Here is a 19,614-nt window from a genome sequence, read left to right on the forward strand (position 1 = left end):
GTAGTGAGGTAGCTCATGACATGAGGAGGCCACTGTGATGGGGATGCATGTGGTGAAATGTGGCTGTTCTGTGAGCTGGAGGGCCTGTGGTCTGAAAGATGGCTTCATGTGGGAGAAGGAGGGTTGATGTGCTGAGAACCCCTGTCCTAGGAATCATTCCCCTGTGGTCTCCTGCTGCCTCTTGGGCACAGGGACTGCCTTCCCTTCCCCTTGTGTGCCTGGGCCCAGCCCCCTCCTCATCCTCCCATGGTTGGGCTCCCCTGGATGAAATGGTAACAAGAGTGTTCCAGGAGGGTCAGGGGGTCCTCAGTGACCCCCCACCAGTGCAGCTCCCCACAAGTTGCGCAGCCCCTGATTCCTGACAGTGGCTGAGAGGGGTGAAGCACCTGGACATTGTGCCAGCGGGAAAGGGAGGCACAGCTAGCCTGCACAAGGGTTCCCAGCACTCCATAAAACAATTCCTGATTGCCAAGTCTTATGTGGGCCCTCCTTCCCTGTCCCCTGGTCCTGGAGTGTGGGGAGGTGCCATCTCCTCTGCACAGAGCCCCAAGGGAGAAGGGGGGGCCTGGCATCTTTTGGGCCACTGTGCTGGTGCCATGTGAGGGGTCTGTTGGAGGCCACCAAGGAGGTCCCTGGGGCCTGGAAGTTTCAATCTGAGGTTCACCCTCAATCTCTTCTATACCTCTAAGGACAAACTTTATTGCTGGTGGTGGTGTTGGTTGGTTGGTTGGTTTCTTTTAATCCCCAGGAATATTTTCAGTGTTCTGTAACACGAAGTATGGTTCAATTCCTGGATTCATTTGGGAGTTTCACCACAGCTATGGCAAAGACAAAACTAGGAATGTTTCAGTCTTGCCCACATGCTTCATGGAACACAGCATAGATGAGGCTACTGGGCCTGCAGTGTGGCATAAACTGGGAAATGGGTGGCAGGTTGAGGCAGCATATGAATTTTGTGAATTTTGGCTATGGCAGTGTCTTGGGCATACAGCAGCAGCAGTGACACAGTTAAGAAAGAGTCACATCTATGACTAGGGTCTGTTCTGCTATCAGTTAATGTTCAGGTAAGAGAAAGAAGGCATACTTTCTCCTCCAACTTCCTGGTGATCTCATAAATATATAAACATTTGATTATTTTTTGTATTTGGTAGTGTACAAACAGATGTGCTTGAGAAAGAAAAGACATTTTTCTAAACTCTGGGAGGACAGAGAGGAAAAATGAGGACTATTTCTTCAGAATATGACAGAATCACAAATATCTGAACCAGATAATCTGCTCCAAGATAGCAGTCTCCAAAAACAAGGACAAAGCACTGTTGGCAACGTTGTGGTAAACCATGATAAGACTACAAGAGAGGGCATCAGGTAGATGATGTGACTGATTGTTACCATGGAAATGAAATTGGTACAAAGAGCTGAGCACAGAAGTCTTCATTGGGAACAAAAACCACACAAATGACAGTTTATAACCTTGACCTTTGTCATCTAGATAACGTCCACTACTGTCCCTGTTACTCAAGTCCTTTTGTGTTGCGCTTTCTCAGTGTGCCTGTTTCATTGAAATCACTGGCTTTTTGCTTTCTCAGTGCTGCATTTTCATTTTCTGACTCCACAGACAGATCCTCTTGGATAGACTCTTCTGCTTCGCTGCAACTCTCAGAGTGGAACCCAGCATTCTCTGCTATGACAGCAGGATCATCATCATTGTAACAGCAGCAGCACCCCTCAGTGTTCTGGCTGTGATGAAGGTCTCCTTCTTCTTCACTGCTGCCAGTGACCTCGTCTTTTTTCTGCATTAAATCATGATCTCCCCTCGCTATGGTGAGATCAGGTAGAGTTTGATTGCACAGATGCTCCTCATCTTCCATGTCCTCCATTCTTTCTGCTAGCTCTTCTGCAGAGGGCTGGCTCAGGTCAGGGTAATCTACAAAGATGGTGTCGTGTTTGCGCTTGAAGCAGTCAGAATTGTCATAGACAGGATAGGTCTCCTCTGGATAACCTTAGGAATAAAGTGACAGGCAGCTTGAGATGTTACCAGCATTGAATAGCAGTACTGACTTCAGTGTTGGATACACAAGGTTGTTAGAACAGTTGTTCTTAGCATGGGCAGGATAAGTGTCATCTATTTAATGCCATGTATATGTCAGAGTATTAAATTCTTGGCAAGAACGTGCAAAACATAACTCCTTGGGATATGAGAAAACTCCACTTACTCTTAGGGACCCGGGATATCAATTGTGACTTTTCGGGGAGTGAATTACCTGAGTTTTGCTGAAAGCTATGGGAGCTAAGTGATGAAAATTGTGTGTCTTAGATCCTAAATGCTTTTTGTTGGTTTGTTTCTAATTTGTAGACTTCTGCTATAAACAGATACATCAATGACTTTGTGCATTTCATTTTAGAAAATGTATTATGTACTTAAGAAAACAGAGCTTGAGGTCACTTTTATTATGCTTTATGTTTTGAATAATTTTTGAAAGCTTCTTAAAGAGCAAGGAATTAAGTCTGCATTTGAGCAGTTAACTAGGATATCTTGAGAACAGATGCATGTAACAAGTAAACGGCAAGGAATGAAAAGGACATGAAAATAAAGAATTTTTAAAAGCCTTCCTGGAGTTGACTTTTACAATATTTTAGCAAACAAAGCATCTTTGACTAATCAAAAGTGAAGTGTAAGTTAACCAAAACATAACTGATTCTTATTTCCAAGGGTTTTGCCATTTTTGCATGAAATTCAGCCCAGCAAAATAAACCTCCAGCAGCAGATGGAGCATATGTGAATATTTGTATGCCACTCTTCATAGCAGATAGTGTAGTGTTTACACTAAAGGAAATGCTGGATGCCTCAAAATCTATTTTCTTTCTATTATGTTTTGCAAAACAAACCACCTCTTGGAAAGTTTTGAACACTGCTGAAAATGCAGGATAGCTAGGAAAAAATTTTGAAAGGATCTGGGACTACAATCCTTACTTGATTCATCTCTTCAGGGTAATGGTAAGAAAGGCTCTTGCTCACCTTCCCAGTCCTCCATGTAAGGAGCTTCTTCAGCTTCCTTCTCAGGAGAGATGCCATCTATGAATTTTCCTTCTTTCATAACTCTGGTAATTTCTCGGAGTTGCTGAAGTAACCTTTTTTCATGGTCTGTTGTAACATTTTGAGTCCTGCTAGGAAATATTAGACACCAGAATTCAGTCCACTGTTACTACAAACCATTCACAAAGTTTGAACCCAACTGTTTGATCCACCCCGCCAGCACAGTGTAAAGAAATGTGGCTGCAAGTGTGATCACTACTCAACATCTGCATGTCATCTGCCCTTCAGCTTGGCGTAAAGGTTTAGCCATTCATCCAGAAAACATTCAAACTTAGGTAAAGGAAGGTAAAGGAAAATATGCAAACTTAGGTACAGCCAATGTAAGAGCAAGATAGAAGTGACACCCAATGAAGAGCTATGGTACAAATTAAGCTACAGACATTTCTGGCCTCCAAAAGAATATTAGGTGAGAATTAGAGTCCCATATATTGTTTGAAGCATTACAAGGAAATGTAGTTTAGAACCTATGCTACATCTAAACTGCTGTGGCTGATCAAAATGTCTTGCACAGATTTTAGTCGCAAGAGTCTAATTCCTAATTGTGAAGATTAAAGGTATTACATTTGCAAGGCCTTGTTAAGAAATGTCAGCTGGACAGATCATGTAGAATTGAAGGGAGGGTGGGAAATGATTGATATTTTAATCAGATTAAAAGCAGACTATGGTTTTGACTGGTTCTGCACTGCTGATTCTAGTAATTACTATCGCTCAGGTAATACAGTTATTACTGTTGTAACAAAAATACTTCCAACAGATAATGTATTCATTACATGTTTTTCTCTGGAAAAAAGTATCCTGAAGATCTCATAGACAAGTATTTGGAAGGTGGTCTGAACTCCATAACTCAGTAGGTCACTATAAGAAAGACACTGGGTATATTTAGGGGTGAAAATTGTTCTGACTGTTGTGCTTGTTTCATCTTGAGTTTGAAGTTGTTGATCAGATGTTTGTAGAGGACCAGGGCACTGTTCTGGTGCGCGTTTGAATTTGAGGCAGGATCTGTTGCCCTGAGTTACGCAGAGTGGTCCTGGGCGTGTGCTGAGCTGTGATGCTGTATGAGGTCAGATCATCTCTGGTGACCTCCAGACCATCTGACAGATAAGCTCCAAGATTAGACAGCTGCTCAGTGAATCTTAGGGGTGAGATGGAGAGAGGGGAGCTGGAAACAGGTTAATCACTTTGGATTTAGGTGATTAGTCCTTGTTTCAGGTACCTGAATTGTCATAAACTTGAAAACTTGCAGTATCCATCCTGGTTTTCCTCAACTGTCATGACTACAGCAGCAGTTGAAGAAGCTGCTGGTTTGTGCGATGGTGATCAAAGTGCTGACCCTGGGCTCAATTTTGTGCACTGCTGCACACACAGTTACATGTAACTGAACTTAGGAGCAGGCCCACTGATTTCATTAGCAGCTACCCAGATTAAACTGTTTAATTGAGATCACAAGGCTAAACATCACTTCTCCATTCTTCCCAAGGGGCACTTTGCCCCACAGTTTGAAAAGCTGATAGGGTTCCAGTGCCGTTCAGAGTTTGCACTAAGTCACTTCAAGCTGCGGTTCCACAGAACATGGGAAAGTGTAAGACAGTGGGACGGCATCTTCTCAAAAGCCTGGGTAATGCAGATGTAGAATTTGAGATGTGAAGGAAATGGTTTCATCAGCTAGCTGCCTTTGACAGAAGCTGTAATAGAACTGCCAAACTAATCCTCCTTTTGTAGATAAAAGTGTCTGTAATTTGAGTACATATCACCTGGATAAAGACAAGTGAGGCCTGTGTCAGCACAATGGGAAGATATGCTAACTCAGATAACAGGATCAATCAATGCAGCTGCATCACTGTGGCATTTCATATAGGAAAATTCCTAATATGCTGGACACTTTCATTAGAAATCACTACTGTCTTATTGCAATACAAGGTCTCTATACTTCAGAGTATTCCTCCTCCAGATGATACCATAATTATAAGATACATTTCCCTGTAAAGGGGGAGAAACCCAAGCCCATGCACTTATCTCTGCTTCATTTAAGGTCTCTGCGAAGACCTACTGTAGGATGCTGGCAATGTGTAATGTATCTGGCTGCCTTCATGTGGGAGAGAGTACCAGGGTTAGAGGACAACAGCTGCAAAAGGTTTACAGTGTAAGAAAAGGTCATTCTTTTTATTCTGAGTTTGTAGTTCCAACACAGCTATTACTTTTCACAGTGGCAGTGCTTATGTTTTATAGACACTCAAAGTGCTCACTAAAAGGCAAAGATTTCTTATGCTGAGATGGGAACATTTCCTGAAGAGCTGTCATGGCTGCAGTGAAAATCCATAATCTAACATGGTATCCAAGACACATCAACCAGTATTGTTTTTCTTCATGATCTTAATCACTATTAAAATGCAGCTATAGCCCAAAAATGATGGTTACTAATCACTTGGCAGCCTGGCAGTCGCTTTGCCATGTCTAGTATAACAGGCCATGGTTTCACCTAGGGTCTTTCCGCATTAGTTTAAATTTGATACCAGTTACTTCTCTCTGGCTTTTCTGTTGTAAGGATTTCTGTTTAACTGCATATTAATAAATAGAGCTCAAGTAATTTTTGCTCTATTCCTCTTTCCTTTTTATTCAAATCTATCAACATCTAGATTGAATAAGGCCAGCATGGTACTCCGTGCTCTAATGGCACTTTCTAACCATATGTGTTATTTTAAGACATGCATCCAGTATTACTGAACTTAATGAGTATTACAGTGTAGATTAAGAAAGCCTCGAAGTCTGCGTGTATTTGAAAAACAGCTATTTGCTCCATCTAGAGGTGCTTTTCCCCTTCTCTTTAAAGAGGCTATGTACAAAATTCTTTATTAGATTATGATTTCCCCTGAGGCCTTTAGGTCCATCTATATAAATAGTTCGGTTGAACAAAGAAAGGAAGTTCTACTAAATAAAGGCTCTGAGCCAGTAACATGGAGTGGAACAAATACTGGATCAGACCCTAAAGCCATTTTCTTAGTAAAAAATACCGTGTCTTGAGAGTCAGCACAATATCTGGGCAGCTCATAAACTTATTTCTGGCAGCTTAAACTTACATGTAGAGCATTGTGTTAGCTCTCCAAAACAGACTGATCCAGACAAAGTTAACATGTTAACAACCTAAAGAGCTATTTTTTGTGATTGCAAACATGACCTCAGTGTTCATGGTATTTAAATTTTCAAACGCTGCAGTTTTGCATTGTCCTATTGCTGTATTGTTACATTTCTTATGAAGAGCATAGACTTGTTTCCAGTGTTTCTTTATAACGTAGAACAGTGATCTCAGATCTATAGCAAACATTCATAAACATAATAAATTCTTAAATCCTGATTTTACAATTCTTTTTGTATCTAGAAGCAAATGCATGGATTTACTAGTTACAGGGTGGAACTAAGTTGTGGAAGCAGATGATTATACAATTATGCCCTTAAAGAAATATTTTATGGATATTCTAACAGGCACTTACATAAATTAAAATGGCATTTCTGTTTAGAAAAATAATGTGTAGAACTGGAAAATAACATCAAACAAATGTGTGTCTTAGGAATCATTCATTGGGTCACGTAAGACAGGTTGTTTTATATTCTTTAAATGTAGGCGTTTTATTTTCTGTTTACACATATATGTCATTATTTTCCAAATAATGTGCTGTACAAAGTGTGTGGGGGTTAGAGATAGTTGCTTTTCTGTTTAAGGAAAACGAAGTTGGAAAAAATGATTTATTTTAAATATTGATTCTTAGAAAACCTGCAGAACAAAAAGCGTGATGTGCAAAATGAGTTTTCTACAATTTGAAGTAGTAATAAAAATTATATCTTAATATAGCCAATGCAAGGAAGTGTAATTTTTAATCAGAGAAGACTCTCTCCTTAAAAAGCTGTAATTTGAAACATACCTGTCAGAGTTGGGTCCTACTCTGTTCATTAATTTTTCCATAGCTTCTTCTGTCTCTCTCAGTTTTTCCTGGAGTTGCGTGAGCTCATAGTCAGCTGTAAAACAAACAAAATGCCAAGGTCTGTCAGTAGGAGCTTTGAAAATGTATCCCTGTCCTGTTACTACAGGGAGCATATGCTGTACCAAACCAAACTGGCTGAGCCAACTAAACCATGTGGCTTGAAGAGTTCTACCTACTTATCCTGGTATAAGAAGGCGAAGACTATTGCCAGTGTAATAGGACACACAGAAAGCACCTTCTTTCCAAGGGTCCTGAGCAACCTTCCAATAAACAGAGTGAGTGGGGCACTGTGTATCACTGGAGATTAAAGTCAGGGAAAATAAAATACCATCTCTTTCTTCCTAAGGAAACCATAGTGTTTTACTGTCTACTACAGAATTAATAGTTCTCATGGAATTTCCCTGTTAAATCATTGGGAACAGAGGAAAAAGGATACTTGAGCATTTTCTAACGAGTCTAAAGTTTGAAAAACCACATCTTTATCAAAGAGAATGAAGTTCACAGGCTCGATGGCATCCAGCCCTGCAGAGGTGTGCCAGGGCAGGCAGCGAGCGCCGTGTCTGTCTGGGGAGCAAAGCAAAGCACGGCATCTCCAGAGTTGCACTTCTCGTGGAAAATGTTTCCATAGTATAGCAGTCGGCACACGTGTGTACATGCAGAACACCCATACTGGCTTTGACTTAGCCAAAAGTGTTAACAGTGAAGATGCAACAGCATGGACGTCAACAAAAATGCTTGCGCGCTTTGTTTGGCTTTCGTGGCTCGTGCTCAAAATCCTATAGCTGAGACTTCATTTTTCCCAACTGCAGGACAAAATGAAACCAGCCTGGGTTAGTTAAATATTCAGCTGCTCCAGGAACACCCATTTAAGCAGCACAAAGGCACAATGGAACTCCAACAGAGTAGGGAATGGAGAAAGCCATCCACAAACATCCTGCTTTTGGAAAGTCCTCTGTTCTGCAGAGAATGTCATTGCTCAGTGTATCACTGATGTAATTATTTTGCATGTCTGAGACTTTAGAAATAGGGGAAGGGCAAAGAGAAAGGAAGTTACTCCTTCCAAGTCACTGCTAAGTGGTTCCTGGTCCCGTGACTTGTCCCCTGCTCTGTTACAACTTGCAATGAATGCTTTAGGAATTCATCCAGAGAGCTCTAGAAAAAGCAGAATAATTTTCATCACTAGTTCTTTGGGTTATAATGGTGGTAAATATTTAGCTTACTGCAAAGTGAGATTCTGTTACCAAGCATTAGAGAAAAAAATATAATTAGCGTTGCTAATAAATTGCCCCAAATTGCCAGGCACAACGCAGTACAAGTGCACTAAAAATGCAATCTGTAGCACCGAGTACATTAGGTGTTCATAATATACACATTAATGTCAAGGTAATTACAGCTATGTTAAGAGAATTACCTTACTGCTAGCACTTTATAGAAAGCCTTAAGTACTTTCCTTTCTTAGTACAATTTAGCCAGCTAAACACAACACAGTTAAATACTGTTACGGTAACTACTCATCCAGTATTCAATAGCAACCTTATTAATTTATCTAAGAAATGTCTACAAATAGTTGAATCTATCCCACTGATGTTTAGGTAAAATCACAATAGCATTTCAGAATACCATTTGCTTTCTCATCAAAAATGAGCATTGCAAAAGGGGAAGGGAAGAGTAAGGAAGTGCCTGGTAATGGCTAAGAATTCAGATTTTTTTTAAAAAAAGCTAGCTTTTAATAGTATATTTATATACTATTACTAGAATATTATGGATTATAGATGAACATCCTATTACTCGTTTTTAATCATTAGCTACATAGCTTTCTGCAAATCCGTACACTTAATTCAGTGAATCTCATGAAAAGCCATTGCTTCCAGGGGGCTTGGGATTGGGCTGCTATCACAGAGTCTCATTAGCTGAATGAGATTATAAAGTAATTAACTTTAACTCTTGCTCACTCCAACACAAAAGCTTCCAGCTTGTTCTTTACGAGGGGAAGAACAGCAGCTTTATTTGAAGAATGTGAAGACCTCAGTTGGACTGTGCCTTTACACAGTCAACAGTGGCACAGATACAACTCAGAATTCCAACTCACTGATTTTTCTCTTGGTGTTCCCAGGTGCAGCAGTTGGGCATTTCCGCTCTCCAGCACTTGTTTTTCCCTTGGAAGCCAGCTGATGAGTGAAAAAGACAACCCCTGCTATGAGTTACAGCAATAGTAATATATAAGCCTCAAAGGCAACAGAAAAAAAGGGTAGAAAACTGAAATATGCCAGAAAGTAACCACAGAAAAGTATGCCCAGCAGCAAAAACAGACAACCAAGAAAGATGCCTGGGAGATTTTGCCAGCTGAAAACTCCTAGAAGACACACTTGGAACAAATTATATTTTTAAGCATAGTGAAACCATAACTCATCAAAAATCACTTTTTCATTTTAGAATATATATCTGCTCCCTCCTGATCCTGTAATTCTTCTGTGTATAGGACGGGAAAAAAAAAACCAGTGCATTGGGTAATTACTGTGAAATAAAGGACAGGTTCTGAAGGAATTACATGTGACCCCACTTGTCTCTCTTGCAGTGTTTTCTGCCATTATTGCTTATCAACTTCATACCTGCAGCAAAGATACTGGTTGGCTCTATACGGAAACTGCAGACTATTTCTTTTGTCTTATGCGTGTCTGATCAGCTCACCCAGTTAATGTTGTTCTTGCGTCCTGTCTGTCCAGAGCAGGCTGAATTGTTCGGACACTGCTCAGTCAGGATTCAGCCCCCACTCAAAGGAGAATACATTTCCACCAGTCCACTTCTCCCTCCTCCCACACAGCTGACTGTCATCACTTACATGCCAGTCACATCAATGTAACAAAACACTCGGAAAGTTCAAATCAAGTGTGGAAGACTTGAGGGGAATTTGGGCTGAGCTTTTTTAAACTAGCTTTCAAGCAATTCCTCAGCTAGGGTAGCAGTAATTGTACTCCCTTCTCTCCCACTTTAAATACGTAACACAACACATGACATATACAGTATACATAATATTTATACATAATAGAAAATAATACTATGTGTATAATCAAAATTAATCTAATGTTGTTCTAGACATACACATTTTCCAGGGGAAAAAAAAATCCTTATAAAAACTTCAAGAGATCAAAGGCCAATACAAGATTTCAGCAACCCATCCCTGTATTTTCAGCTACCATCTTTATAATAGAAAAACCCACAAGATACCCCAATCTTTCAACCACTAGTCAAAGGTCTTGCATCAGCATTTTTCCTGAGCAAGGCTGATCTGGAACCAGGTACAGAAATTGAGACTATAATTTATGTTTTGAGGGGGTATTTAGTTGATTTTTGCTCTGGCTTTTCAGTTCATGTTGGTCTTACCTTAAATAAAATGTACAGGATATATAAGAAGATGCCAAATCCATATATAGGGATAATCTGTCCCACAAGACCTCTCCCAGTTCCACCAGTGCTTCCACCACCACCTCCACCTGCCTTGGCTTTGGCAACTGCTTCAGCCAGGTGAGACCTTGGAAAATGAGGGGCAGCTCGGCTGTCGGGAGCAGCCTGGTGATGCATCCTGGGTGGAAAGCGACCGAGCTTCCCTGCAAAAAACAACACACAATGATTATTTTTTCCTCTGGTACCTCTCACCCTTTTTCATACAGCCTAAAACTGCACCAGCAGGCACAGCTGACCTCTTTTCTCTACTTCTAAATGTACCACCACTGATGAATAAAGTTGTTGGACCCTAAGTGGTAAGCCTGTGAATTCAGTCCTCAGTAATTTACTATACGCAGTGCTACGAGCTAGGTATGCACAGTTACTCTCTTGATTTTAAGAAGTGGAAAAAGCTGGCAGGGCAATTAACAAAACATGGAGTTCAACAGCTATATACTTGTGCAAAGACCCTGTGAATCAGCATCCCTATCAGGATGAAAACCCCAACTCTTACTTCTGGTTCTCTGTTCAAAAAAATGTATGGGTTTTCTGCTGTGAGCCTGATCTTTCAATATTACGCAAAGCCTTTCAATATTACACACAGGTATGTTAATGCATAAACTACTACCCATCTAGTATCCCAATGCACAACTGCAGTGGTCACACAGTACAGATTTTCAGCTATAGCCATAAGACATAGCATTTTACCTAAGGAGTAATGAAAGATAAAGAAAAGTGGTGGCACCTTAAACTGTTCTTAAAATGGCATTGGGTATAGTGATGTAGGAGGAGATTGAATACAGCTTGGGACATACGCTCTTTGGCATTTTAGAGGGAAATGAATGGTTTCTAGCCCTAAGGAAGGCAGGATTTAAAACAAGAAAAGGGAGTCAGCATAAATGGAAGCATGGATCCTAGACCAACGCTGGAGAGAGACAGAAATGATGCTGTGGACAATTTCATTCAACTGAAAGGCACTAGGATCTCAATGAATCTAAGCTCATGCAGTTACTCTGTTTTCTTGCTGCCTTCAACATCTTTGCCATGAAATTCACTATTCTAATCCTCTCTGTACTTGCCATCCTGCATTCTATCTCCATACACAGCTTGGACTTGCCCCTGCACTCCCTTCCACCGTTTGGGACTGAACTGAATGACTCGGTGAGTGTGGCAGTGGGAGGCATTGGATGGAAGCGCCGTAGCCGGGGGTGCCAGCCCGGCTGTAGCTCAGCTGCAAAACTCCCTCTCTGGCACGGGCAGCAGGAACGCCAGGCAGGCAGCATGCACTTGCGTAAAGAAAATTAAAACCAGGGTTGAAATGGCACCGAAAAGAGCTAACGTTACTGCTCAAAGTACCCAGCTGCAAATATTTTTATGAGAAGCAAGACAAGAGACAGATTAAATTAACATTTGCTCTTGTTAGGAAACGCTGTCATAGGTGGCTAAACTCCTGAGCACAGAAAATTACAGTAAATACGTATTAGGAAGTAATATCAATAATTCATGGAGTTCCACTATTAAAAACACATTTTCTTTTAGGTGATGGCATATGTTGAGTGCTGTAGGCTTTAGTGAAACTGCCCAGTTATACGACTGCTGACCAAAACTGCTCTCAGATTAGCTCAGGCTTAACTTCGAGGAAGCTGTTATCATGAGCTTTAATTTTAGTGAATTATTCAAAGTCTGTGATGGAAAGCAATAACAGCATCTTATTTACAAGCAAGCCTCATTGCTCCAGCAGGAATGCCTTGTAGCAGTAGGTCACTGGGGATACAAGTCTGATGTCGTGTAGAGAGCAGTATTGCGGAGGCAGGGATGAAACAGCAGGGTAGACAAACCTTTGCAAAACATCTTATACTCATGCAAATATTATTTATTTAAAAAAAGAGATAAAGCAGAAAATAACTGACAAAGGTGAAGCTGTATTTAAAGGGAATAGCTTTCTAAATTATCCATAAGGCCTTGTTTGTGCTTTAAAAGATTCAATTCAATTAATCAGGCCAAAGGGACACACACTAGTAATTTCATTATCAAAGTAGTTTATAGGGGAATTTCATGGCTCCTAGTTCTTAATCCTCCCTGTTGATTTTTAAACTTTTATAATCATTTACTTATTTTTTAAAAAAATATGTTTTTCATTGCTTTTTATTGTGAAGATCCCATACAAATTATAGAGGAAATCAACAGCACAGGCAACTTAAAAGCACCATACACAAAAAGCTGTCAAATACACAGCACAGAAGTGGAAATGCATAGCAATTTGGATGCCACTGTCAATTAAACAACATACCTTGTCCTATTAAAAAACTCGACACCCTCGCACAGCAGTAGGTGATATGACTGGATTCCACATTTCCAGGGTGAAACAAACCACTTTGAGATGGAGCCAATGACATGCTCTCCATCAATAAAATCAAGTGACAGGTGAGCACAGAAGGGCATTTTCCGTGCTGTGGGAAGGGAAGAGCACCAGCCTAGAGCTCCGGAGGGAGCCAGAGACCCGTTCTGCTATTGAAACATCTCTCAACTACCCTGCAACAGCCCAAGAGCTTCAGGCAGACCTGATTGCTGCAGGTGATAACTCCACCAAATACACCCCACCTGGCTTTGTGATCTCTTTACCTAAGGTTTATCAAACATGTCTAATAATTTGCCACAATGCTTTAAATCAACTTTGCACACCAGCTACAGGGCAAGAAAAGCATGCTTTGTCCAATCCTGTCCCCTCAATAGCTTTTAGTCCAGAAGTAAAACTATGCCCCTCCTAATGTTTGTATTTCTTAAGAGAGTGTATGTTTCTGAATGTAGAATTGTAGTCCTAACTAGCAGTATCATGTTAGAATTACTGTGTTTTGTTTCATCTTTTGACAATACTCAACTGGAAAAAGCAAATCTTTAAAAATGTATTTATAGCATAACTCATGCAACAGCCAATTAGCTGATAATATTCAGACCATTCAATTACCTTTTTTCCAAGAAAGCTGTTATGTGTTCTACCTAATGGAGCTTAGGAATTGCTACCGAGCCCAACTTGACTATTTATAAACTTATTTAGACAACTTATTGTATAATTCATCATGTTGTTATTGTATAATTTATCAACTCATAGTCTAGCTAATATGTCTTTCTGCAACATCTGACCAGTTGTAAAATATTGGGATACATACATACATGTATAATAAAAAAATAACATACAGGAAGAACTTACAGGCTGTTGCTACATTAAATCTGCACTCCATCCATCAGCTTTAGGGTACATGATTTCATTTATACAATGTGCATGTTCTTCAGACCCCAGGAAGCGTTAGGAGGAGAGTCAGAGATGGGAAATGGCAGTCTGGGAAGTGTGTGTAACCTGTCCAAGCTGGCAGCAAAGCAAAGGATGCTGTTCTCATCGCTCCTCACAGCTCAACCGAGCTGCTCCTTTGGAGGACAGCACCCACAGTTCTCATGCTCTGCAGTAGGCACTCTGCCTTTTTTCTTGGTTTCTGTCTCAAAACCACGGTTACATTGATTTGGTTTGGAAATGCTAAGATTGTGTGGTTTTTCCAAGTAAGACATTGACTGTTCCTTACTGTGCATGCAAACCCAACCAACCAAAAAAACACAGACCAAGAACAAAGCAGCTAGATGTTTTGCAAAAGCTTTAACTGAAAGCACATGTGACAGTGGGATACAGAACTAGCCTCCTGCCTCAGCAATGCCATTCCAGTTCTCAAACCTGTCTTCAAACTGTACTCAGACTCCCATGTTCAGGGAAGCTTATGTGCCATTTACATTTTCCTGATAAAATGTTCATTGTAGCAACCAAAAAACCACCACTTTTTCAGACAGTCACAGGGATCAGAAATGAAATACGCTTCTGTGAGACCCAGAACTCAAGAATTTTTGTATGTTTTTATCTCCTGTTCCGTTGGACTTCATGTCTAAAGATGTGTGCTCTAAACAAAGCTTTTGCTAAGTATGATATGCAAGACGTCGCTCTCTGGAAGATGCCAATAAAGAGGCATCCCTACTGACACCTTCGTCTCAGGACTCTTGAATCAATTTTAATCCACTCTCAGCAGTGTTATCTTCATAAAACATTCATTTTCTCTCCCTGTCCAGTTAGATGAATTGGCCAAAGGGTTCTAAAGCTGAAAATGGGAACACACAGAAAGACACACAGACTCCATAATAAACTAACTTAAAATGTCCTCCAGTAAGTTTTCCTTGCATAGCCTCCACGTTTAGTATAATAGTTTAGCATAATCTATAAAGAAACTGTTTTCTTGACATTTAATCTAAATTCTCTTTCAAGCTGCTGTATCATTTCTGCTGCTGTTCTCTAACACCTTCTAATTTTCCCCAACACCACTGCTCACAGAAAGCCCAAGAAATGAATCCTTTTTATAACACCACAAGTTTACGTTTGGTTCATTGTTGAGGCTACTATTTCAGTATTTACTATACACCATCACAAGACCCATGTTTTTGTTTTACACATGCACTCATCTATATTTTTCCCTTTTAAATCTTTTTATAAATCTGATTCTGGCAGACAGTGTAACATCAAGATAAGAATGGACAAACAGCATGCATTTATTTAGTTCTTTCTCTTTTACTGACATTTACAAAACAGCTCCAGCTGTGTTTCAGAAGCACAACGTTAGAGTCCTACCCAAAAAAAGGGTAGAAGGAAGGATAGTTTTGAAATCCTTACTTTAAACCACCGCACCACTCTGTTCTTAATGGACACGGCCAAATGCTTGAACATTTTTTAGAAAATATTGCAGCTGAAGGTTAAAAAGGAAAACACAAGAACTACCCAAAATGGAAACATCGTAATTTTCTGAAGTGAATACACCTGCAGGCAACTGATGTGTGTGTTGCACAAATCCACCATGGCCACAGGCATTACCTGAACAGCCACACATTTTTCTTCTAAAGCTGATGCCACGTTATCATTCATAAGAATGCAGACAGACTACACCCCTCTTGTGATCGAGCTGTAATGTTTTTCTTAAACTACCAACTTACAGAGTAGCTTTACAAAACATATTGCATATATTTATGAACATTAGACTTAAAAGCACTTTTCAAACTGCTAGTAGCTCTTCTTTCCTCTTTTCCAAAAATGTTATTTTTTTTAAATTCTAACACTTGTCATGAAATAAACTAGAAATGTGATACATTCACAGTAAGTCTTTAATCAGAGTAAGCTCTTTAAATATGTTCTTTCATATAGATGAACCTACTGCTGTGAAAAAGAACAACCTTCCTGTCTGAAAGATAATATTAACTGCTACAGTACTATGCTCACCATTTTCTTAAAAGAGACCTCTGAAAATGGCTTTATTAGAGAAAACGCCATTCTTAAGCTTAAAGCCTGTTTTGATAAAAAGCCTTCTGGTAACATTGAATTCTAACAAATGGTAGTAAACTTTAAGAATGTTTTATTCAGAGGCATTTTGCCCCCAAGACTACAATAAGCACTTTATTAACTTCAAAAATGACATGATTACTTCAAGTTCCTGAGACCTCTGTCGAGTAACTGCAGTTATCAGTTCACTGAAGAGGATGACTAATGACAGAGATATGAATTCAACTGTTCACCAAGATTTACTCCTCCGATAAAAAAAATAACTTCAGGTGAAATAAAGTTTGGTCTAGAGAGCAGATGTCATGAAATTCTTGCTATCAAATTGAAAATATGGACTATAAACTCTCATCTGAAACGGATCAGCTGAGGTGAGGTATTACAGCCTTGGCCAAAGGCGAGTGCTGGGGTGCCAGAGGAGCACGCCGAGTGCTCACTCTGCACCAGGTACACGCTCATTTGTGCTGTACTGTCATCTGCAGGGTGATGCCAAGAGTATTTATGCTACCTGTTGAATATTTACATTATTATTTTAAGCATTTAACTGTGGCCTTGATTAGTCAGCTAACAGGTATGAACATCACGTCACTGAAAATAATTTGGGTGCAAGGTGTTATTTTTTCTTTTTAATCTAATTTTTCTGTTAGATCAATTCAGCCAGTCCTGCAGCCAAAGAAAGAAGCACCACATCATTAACTGACAAGTGCCTACAACTCCACTGCTGTGGGAAAACCATTTGTCCAACTCCATCATCCAGCATCACTCCAGGATCAGTCAGGAGCTGCTCAGGAGCAGAAGTTAACTGAGAGACAGGTCCCACCTCCCAGAGCAGCTGCTCCCAGCCCCTTTCAGGCGGGACACCCCACAGTCCTCACCAAGCCCCCATGCTGGCTGCTGAGCCTTGGCGGAGCCCCGCACCCTGCCCTTGCTGTGCTGCTCTTCATGTGCTATCAACAAAATCAGCTACCATCCAGTAGCTACCACTTCAGTGTTAGAGATTATGAATGAAACTATAAACCTGTACATCTACTGTGCTCATGAGATTATATTCAAGTTCTTCAAGAATACACACACAGCAACCATGGAAGTGTAGCCGTAGTATGTAAGTAATATATTTCAGTTCAACATAATGTTTGAGCAGTAACTTTAGCCTGAATGTCCTTAAAAACCCCTGGTCAAACGAAGTAAATGTCACTGAAGTGCAATCACCTAAGAACCAGGCTGTCGGAAGGATGCAGAAGATAAAGTCAGTGAACGGGAGCACCAGCGCAACCTGTAAGTTCTCTGTCCTTCCACCAGCCTCACCGCTGGCTTGCGGGCAGCCCTGGGAAAAACTCTTTTTCTGGCAAGACCTGGGCTATGACAGCAGCTACTTTTGTGAAGTGCCTTGAGGACAAAAACCTGCAGTCAAAGGCAACAGGCATGAAAAGAATAGGAGGTGCTTGTATGAACCCATTCCTCTGGAACTTAAGAGGGGACATGCAGAGCGGGAGAGCAAGCAAGGACATGGCCCGAGGGATTGCAAGGACAGGATGGAGTCTAAATGAGTCAAGTGGCACATTTATTATGAGAATATGGTGCACGAAAGCCAAGTTTGAAATACTGGAGTAGGAAACTAAACAATGAAGATGATTCAAATGAACTTTTATTTCATATGCAACAACAAAAGCATTCTGTACAGAAAATAACAAAATAATGAAGCTTTCAAATAAAAAGTGATGCATCGCAATGGAAAAAAAAAAAAAGTGGTATGTCTCTTTCCTGTAGCTTTAGTATCCCACTTACATAAGATAAAACGAAATTTGGAAGATTTTAAACTATCTTAGAAGAAAAAGAAACGGGTAAATCACAGTGAGAGCAATAAATTCAATCTTTTGACACTCCATTAAGGAGACAGCATGAGACAGTGAGGTGGCTAACACCAACGGGAAGGATTAACTACACTACTTTTCCATACCAGGCAGCAGAGAACCTTCCAGACGCGCCGTGCACCCTCAGCACAGCCCCGGGCCCCCGGGACACAGCCCGGGGACACAGCCCCGCAGCATCCCGGGCCGCCGAGCTGACCGGGACCCACCGCCCGGCCCGGCCACCGCTGAGCCACCCCCGCATTTTACGCCCAGCCCCCGAGCGGCAGCCGAAACACGGCCCTCGGCGTCCCGGGGCGGGGGCACTGGCGGCGAGCAGCGGCCCGCCCTCCCCTCAGCGGAGCCGCCGCCGGCCGGGCCCGCAGCGGCCTCTTACCCTCGGGCGGCGCGGGCGCTGCGAGCGGCGCGGCCCCGGGCTCCTGCCTCCCGCCGCCCCGAGACAAGAAGGTCCGCGGCAGGAGGAGGGAGACACAGAGCACCAGGCAGGAGACCGCGGCCACCCGGCAGCACGTCGAGTACGCCATGGCGGCCGCGCGGGGCCGGTCCCGTCACGGCGCCGTTAGACCGTGCGCAGGCGCGCGCGTGCGCTGTGCGCCGGCGGGAGCGGGGGGAGCGGCGACCGGGCTCTGGTGAAAAGCGGCCCCGAACCCCAGAAACGCGGGTTCCTGGAGCACAAGTGTGATGAGGAGCGGCTGAGGGAACTGGGGCTGTTCAGCCTGGAGAATAGGAGGCTGAGGGGAGACCTTATCGTTGCCTACAACTACGTGAAAGGAGGTTGTAGCATGGAGGGTGTTGGTCTCTTCTCCCAAGTAGCAAGTGATAGGAGGAGAAGAAATGGCCTCAAGTTGTGCCAGGGGAGGTTTAGATTGGATATTAGGAAACATTTATTCACAGAAATGGTTGTCAGTCATTGGAACAGGCTGCACAGGGAAGCGGTGGAGTCACCGTCGTGGGGGTGTCTAAAAGGTGTTTAGATGAGGCTCTTAGGGACATGGTTTAGTGCTAGAGTTAGGTTATGGTTGGACTCGATGATCTTAAGGATCTCCTCCAACCCAAACCATTCTCTGATTCTTCCTAATCTGCTGTGTTCTCCAGGCTGCCTGCCCCTGCCATGGCTGTAGCACCGCGAACTTATTGAGGGGGGAAGATATGAAATAATCTACACGGTGCCTTTTTTCCTCTCCCGTGTGGGGTCTCAGTGGTGTCCCAGCTGGTCAGGTGTCAGAACGGAGCGGGCAGGCACTGGTGGCTTTGCGTTGTCCTGCCATGCTGTGAGCCCGTGTCACCAGCCGGACCGGCTGGACTGCGCTTGTGAGGGCTGGGGGGCAGGAGAGCATCCTGGCTAAAGGGCTGGCTGAGGCCACGGCTCGCCTGGGTTCTCCATGTGCAATTGTTTCCTTGCTTTTTAGAAAAGTCCAGACCATATTTGAAATTAATTCAATTTACTGCAGCTATCTAAGAAATTTAAAAATTACAAATGTGCATATGTTCTCAAAAGAGAGCTTGAAATTTGCGTATTGTCAGTGCATTTGTTTAGGGAGCTGCTGTGCAAAGTCATCCTGAAACCACCTTTCTACCATACTAACAATAAAAGATCCAAGTAAAGAGGGAAGTTCATTGTTTGTACTCATTCGTTCTCCCCGACTTAAGCAAAAAATTGCCAGTCATATCAAATTAAATTATATGGCTTTGTATTTCCATTATAGTTCTATTCCACTGTACTACTGTAGTTGAATTACACTATTTTCCATGGGGTCTGGGCTGTGACTACTGAATTTAGCTCACTGTACGCAAGAGCTACCCTTAATTAGACTTGAGCTGAGAGCAGAATTGCTTTGACTAGCTCTGCAGACCAGTACAGTAGCAGAATGCCACAGA

The 19,614-nt window shown here is 41.9% G+C and overlaps 1 protein-coding gene across 1 annotated transcript; it reads right to left on the bottom strand.

The window, feature by feature from the left end:
* Nucleotides 1–1,511: 1,511 nt before the first annotated feature.
* Nucleotides 1,512–18,260, bottom strand: RIC3 (RIC3 acetylcholine receptor chaperone; the record flags this gene model as incomplete). The annotated part of the gene is made up of 6 exons (XM_080345216.1): nucleotides 1,512–1,999; nucleotides 3,017–3,165; nucleotides 7,009–7,102; nucleotides 9,158–9,236; nucleotides 10,450–10,673; nucleotides 18,113–18,260. 6 exons carry the CDS (start codon nucleotides 18,258–18,260, stop codon nucleotides 1,512–1,514), a joined length of 1,182 nt encoding a protein of 393 aa, XP_080201342.1.
* Nucleotides 18,261–19,614: the final 1,354 nt, after the last annotated feature.

The sequence above is a fragment of the Nesoenas mayeri genome (assembly GCF_963082525.1).
Source record: "Nesoenas mayeri genome assembly, chromosome: 5".
Classification (NCBI taxonomy): Eukaryota; Metazoa; Chordata; class Aves; order Columbiformes; family Columbidae; genus Nesoenas; species Nesoenas mayeri.